We start from the raw sequence: 6,368 nt of genomic DNA on the forward strand, positions 1-6,368 counted from the left end.
TAAGACGTGAGCAAGTGTAAAACAAAGAATAAGTAAAGTGGTGGAATTTATTTATATAAATGTAGGAAAATAAGAAGAACGAGTAAACTTAATATTGAGTGACAGCTAATTATGTTAATGTTGTTTTTTGGTTTTATACGCGGAATAATGTTTAAACAACGGTAATGAATATATAAATAGTTAAATACGGTAATTAGTATACAATTTTGGTATGGAATTTGGTCTGAATATATTTTAATTAAGGATAGATTATATTTATTTATTTATTTATACTATAGTTATAACACGGTTTTAGAGCCGGCATGTAACGGTTTGGCCGTCGCACTATAACCGCGTTAGCCCTACCAACCACTATTCACTTGCAACTTGCTTGCGTGTTTTACAAACGACTACAATTTTTTTTTTTTTTTTTATGAATAAAGTTTCTTAATTTTTGGGATTATTATCTTTGATTTGATATGATATTGCAATATACTTCCTTGATTTCACACAGTGATAAGTGTTAGTATTTTTTAATGATTTGTAAGGTCCTGTTAAGAAAATAGTTATGTTATGTTTTGATAATTGATGTGGATTATAGGGGTTGACTACTTGTTAGTTGTATGGGGTGAGTGAAAAACTGTCAAAATTTTACTCTATACGAGAAGTTAATGTGTACAGCTAATGATATGAACCCGCCTATATCTAAACAATAGGGTGAAATTAGTGACTTACAAAGTTCAAATCGATTTTTGACAATCAATTACCCATTACTTTGTGACCCGAATTTGAACTTGAACTGAACCCAATTTGATATCGATCAACTTTTAACTCGACTCACAAATCTATTAATAGTAGAAGATAATTGTAAGTTTGTAACTTGTAAGACTCTTTTTTCAAGACCGTCTTAATTTTTCATTAACCCCATTAATAAGCAATTTGCATGGATCATAATGTGATTTTTTTTTTTTTTTTTTTTTTTTTGACAGAAAATGTGAGTTGTTTTTGTTATAAAACATTATGCCACTTTTCATTTTAGTGGGCTGGATTGTCAACATATATACAAGACCAACAAAATCACATGTTCAATGTTTCGAAATACATTACACAAATTTTTAAGCATTCAGGATGCACAATTTTCAAACCAAAGAACCAAACATATTATAATTTCTTGCGATCTCTATGACATTTTTTAATTTATTTTTTATAGTTCACATTGTCAATATTTTAAACTGTTGTCCTTCATTTCCTATGCTCTCCTAGCTTAAAACTACTAGTAGCATATTCAATACACAAAGTATTAGGTGCGGCAAACCGCACACCTAATGTTTCGTCAGTCGAGACTCAAGAAAGTATCAGATCACCGTCATTGTCTTGCGATGAAGAACAAATTTTCACCCGATGACAAGTTGGTGGTGGTTACGGCGAAGGAGAGCAGCGATGTCATCCATGGGAGAAGAGAGAGAAAGCTTGAGATTCTCGGATTTTTGAAAAAATGCCCAAAAATCAGATTGGGGCTTTCTTATGTGATGTATAATTGTTGAAATTGATTGTCTCATATGATTGTATGTTGAATTGTGAGCATTTTGATAACATATACATGTATTTTGGTTGAGAAATGAGTAAGTTATATTATGCCCATGACCTTAGTACGAGCACTTCAATGGAGGTTCCACCATTGTTATACATATTATCAAAGAAATTATACATATCTTCAAACAAGTTATACATATCCTCCATTAACTGGATTATATCCCCTATTGTCTATATGATATCATGGTTGGATGATATCCTCTATTAGCTATATGACATCATTTATGATTGTGTCTATGATATCCTTTATTGGCTGGATGATATCCTCTATTGGCTATATAATATCATATAACCAATAGAGGATATCATCTAGATAGTAAAAATATCATCCAGTCAATAAATGATACTATATAGTCAATAAAGGATACCATCCAATCAATAGATGATATCAACCAGCTAGTAGATATCATATAACCAATAGAGGATATCATCCAACCAATAGAGGATATCATCTAGATAGTAGAATATCATCCAGTCAATAAAGGATACCATATAGTCAATAAAGGATATCATCTAGTCAATAGAGGATATCATTTAGCTAGTAGATATCATATAACCAATAGAGGATATCATCCAACCAATAGAGGATATCATCTAAATAGTAGAAATATCATCCAAGGATATCATATAGACAATAAAGGATATCATCCAATTAGTAGAGGATATCATCCAGCCAATAGAGGATATTATCGAGCTAGTAGAGATATCATCCATTCAATAAAGGATATCATATAGCCAATAAAGTATATCATCCAGTTAGTAAAGGATATCATCCAGCCAATAGAGGATATCATCCAGCCAATTGAGGATATCAAAAATCTGCATTTTATCAGTCCGGACTGACACAATACCTTCTCTATTTAATAATACCATAAAATTGTTTTGCTTTTTGTGATTTAGTATATGGTCTCTCATCTGAATTGACCAACCCTAAGTCCGTAACTAATCTAACTTACCACAATAGTATGATTGTATGCATTGGTAGCTAAAGTGTGTGTACAAGTGTTTGAAAAATCGTCGGCCTTAGTCTCTTAGATCTACTTTGTGAAGAGGGGAGGGAAAGGACAAGGTTGTAATGACAACTGATGAGAATGAGGGAAGTCCGAGATGAGGATGTCAATGAGAGTAGCGAGCCAAAAGGGCATATACATATACTTCATTGATTTAGCAGCTTTGCATAATGCAGAACACAAATACAAGTTTTTTAACTGCATCAAGGAAAGCATGACAGTAAAGAGTACTCTGTATTAGTATATACTAAAGAGTAGCTACAGCTAAGATGTTAAGGAATTACAATAGAAATAAAATGGACATCGATCAAACTTTTCTATAGCTCATGACACAGACGTGAGTTCTTTAATTAAACTCAGAATCTCGTTCCTCATCTTTGAAACAGTGGTTGGTGTCACCTGCTCCTTCACATTAGAAAACCAAATTTGTTCCCGGTCTACATGTTCGCTGCTTGTGTACCAACTGCATATGACTCTTGCAATGGCAGTTACAAACAATCCACAATCATAACCATTTTGCTGCTGTGGCGAGGCCTGATCCTCCTGATACTTGACATCGGAGTCTATGTTGCCCATGAATTTAGCTACAGAAGTGTAAAGCTTTTTGGAACATGCATGGTTCAATCCCCTACAGCTGTCATGATGAACGAACATATTAGGAGTCCTATAATATACAAGCAAACTCCAATGACTTCCTGCCTCAGCTTTGGTTACATCGTCGTTGTTGTTGACCGGAAATATAACCAGGTCTTTAGCAGATAGATTTAGAGGTTCAACGAAAGCTTTATAGCTATCTTCATCTGAACAGTTCTGCAGCCAGAAAGCAATTGAGGGTGGAACTAGTAAGATGTTATCAGAGGGATAGCATGATGATAGATAACTGAAGTAGAACTCAATTATACGGTCATTGAGAAAATGAGGTCCACTAAGGATGTCTAAGTCAGAGCGTCGAAGCACCACATCATTGTAGCTAAGAATCATATCATCTCCGGTCGATCTCCCCATTGTCTGAAAATTGACACTTCTACAGTACCAAAAACATGAAGACATTATCTCACAGCAACTTCCATCTCAAAAACAAATTGCACATATAAGTAGCCTGCTAGAGAAATAAGGAAATGCACCAATAATAGTTCAATAATGGCTAGACTGTAAAAGACTAATTTAGAGGAAAGGAGCGCTTCTGATAATGCACATTATTTTATTAGAGTTAGCTTGATGAAGAGGGCAGACAGTTTATTATAGGGAAAGGAAGTCAAAGTGTATAAATAAATAGAGGATATCAGGGAGGTATGATGAAAAGCAGAAAATTATAGTGAACTTTTTTTTTTTTTTTTTTAAGCTTGTTAATGGGAGTCAATTGAGAGCCGGGGTTGTAATTCTACTTAAGTGATAATTTAATTGCATAGTTGGTAAGACTTGTTACAGCCATCTACCAAATTTCCTCATATTCTGTTCTTCCACATTCTTAAATTTCTGAAATTTGCAATTTTATAGCATAAACGTCATAAAATTGTGGATAATTCAAATTTACACTTGAGGGGTACTCTAGCAATCACTACTAACAATGAAAGGTTACCCACTGTCATTGTGTATCACTTCCTTCCTATACAGACACAAGTCACACAACAATATTACAAAGTATGCTTGTATGATCTGAAATTCACAGGTAATATATACTCTTTCAACATCTTTAACAGTGTCTCATAGCAAAAAGTTTCAAGAATGAAAATTGTTTACATTATCTGGCAGAATAATTCGATTACTAGTACTCGTAATTCTGGTAATTAATGTCTTTCTAGTTTCACTACATTACTCCTACCAGAAAGTTTTTGTCAGATTGTCACTTGAACATATAGTTCTAATATTGGACAAAATTGGTCATCTCTTCACCTACACAACAAAGCCCAGCAAAGCTAATGCATGTTATGCATCAAATGTCCCAACACTGAACAGAATATAAACATCCTACTTGTGAAAATACACAACAAATTCTTCCACTGGGCACAATAAAAAACCTATTATTCGGTCCTCGTAAAGAATTATTCTCATCGTAAAAATAATATATAGAGAAACAAGTTTTGTGTCTTGAAATTTGTAATGAACGAAAAACATAACTAGGTAGTCATTGTGCATTACAACAAAAGAAATCGCAGAGATGAAATTAGTTGCAAAGAAAAAAAAAATGTACATGTCCAAGACTCCAAGTATACACGTGAAAGATGTCGGTGAGAGCAGTTCTCATACCTTTACCAAATGGCTACACAAAAAACATACTCCGTATGATCTCTCTGAGCAATTCAACTCAGAATGATGCAAAACAGACCTGCTGCAATAGTAAGGAAACAATAAAACATGCTGAATAGGTTCTATTCAATTAATACAAGAGCTATGTCCCCGATATGTTCTGTATCTATCTAACTCTCGAGGAATATAATGCATTGAGCAATTAAGGCAAATCTTGAATTGCTTAAAGAAATCATTTGATTTGAATAAGAAATGGTTACCTAGAACTTAAGATGTAAAAGGAGCTATTAACAACAAAACTCTAGCATCAACAACAAGAAAAATTGTACGAAGTAAAAAATTAGATGCAGATGCAGTAAGTCTACTGTTAAATCATAAGAACAGTTATTTATTCGATCAGATATAGCATCTAGTGTGGGTATGAGAGGACCAAATAGGTATGATCAAGAAAAAGGAATTAAGTCCAAGCACAAAGCTTTTATTTGATCAAGCAATAACATAAGCGATAGCGACCATCAACACACATCCTCCTAAGGATGAGACCATAGCAACACTGAATTTGACTATATTCAGATTTCAAAGAATTTAAAGTGGTACTTCAAATGAGCTGAACTTCTTAAAACCCCAAACAAAGCAATACAAAGAAACTTGGATATTGAGCATATAATTTCAGATTTCGCATTATAGGTGTGATCAAGGCACAGAAATTAAGTCCAAGCACAAAGAATTTATTTAAGCAACAACAGAAGCGATAGCGACCATCAAAACACACAACTTAAGGCAAGACCATGACAGCATTGAATTCGAATATCTTCAGAATTCAAAGAATTTAAAGGGGGAACTTCAAAAGGAGCTCAACTCTTAAACCCCAAACAAAGCAATTCAAAGAAACTTGTATATTGAGCACATAATTTCAGATTTCGCATTAAAAATTACTGAAAAAGTTACAGAAAACAAATAGGTGCGTGATCAAATCAAAGTTCTACACAAGTATAATTGAACTTAATGGCAAAGCAGTAGCAATTATAAACGCGTGATCAAATCAAATTAAGCAAAATTAAATTGAATTGAATGCTTTATCAGATTAAGCAGAACCATTACATTATTAGATTGAAATTATGCAGAATCATTACAACATTAGACTGAAGATTTCCATTTTTCATAATTCCCTCCCAACATTCAAGGGTTATTAGCAACCAAATTAGAATCAATCATCAAATTAAATCATTCTTTCTTAAGAATATGAATAGCAAAATTCTAACCTAAGAAGAATTAAATTATACAGAAACAAATAAATAGTTCAATAACAATCCAAACTTAGATGAATCACATTAACGATTAAAACTAGATTGTGAAACTGATATTAGATGATTAAGAAAAACATCTTACCTAAGTTGCTTGCTTCAATGGAAGAGAGAAAGCTCACAAGCTGCTTCAATGGAGAGTTTAGAATACGTTTCAATAAAGAAAGAGACAAATTCGTTTTGAGAGAAATCAGAGAATTTCAGAACATAAAACAAGTAACCATTTCAGAACCCG

General features: G+C 33.2%; 1 protein-coding gene across 2 annotated transcripts; it reads right to left on the bottom strand.

Annotated features, from left to right (window-relative positions):
- Positions 1–2,692: 2,692 nt before the first annotated feature.
- Positions 2,693–6,368, bottom strand: LOC145587595 (NEDD8-specific protease 1-like). Of its 2 annotated transcripts, none has more exons than XM_081644325.1 (2): positions 6,219–6,368; positions 2,693–3,606 (listed from the first exon to the last, which is right to left on the bottom strand). In XM_081644325.1, exon 2 carries the CDS (start codon positions 3,585–3,587, stop codon positions 2,907–2,909), a length of 681 nt encoding a protein of 226 aa, XP_081500451.1. In that variant the 5' UTR covers positions 3,588–3,606; positions 6,219–6,368; the 3' UTR covers positions 2,693–2,906. The 2 variants fall into 2 exon arrangements, with proteins under 2 accessions (XP_081500451.1, XP_081500452.1); XM_081644326.1 differs by lacking the exon at positions 6,219–6,368 and adding an exon at positions 4,830–6,185.

The sequence above is a fragment of the Chenopodium album genome, chromosome 17, assembly GCF_948465745.1.
Source record: "Chenopodium album chromosome 17, dcCheAlbu1.1, whole genome shotgun sequence".
NCBI classification, from domain to species: Eukaryota; Viridiplantae; Streptophyta; class Magnoliopsida; order Caryophyllales; family Amaranthaceae; genus Chenopodium; species Chenopodium album.

Coding starts and splice junctions, on each gene's coding strand:
- LOC145587595 (XM_081644325.1), bottom strand. CDS start 3,587: ATGGGGAGATCGACCGGAGATGATATGATTCTTAGCTACAATGATGTG.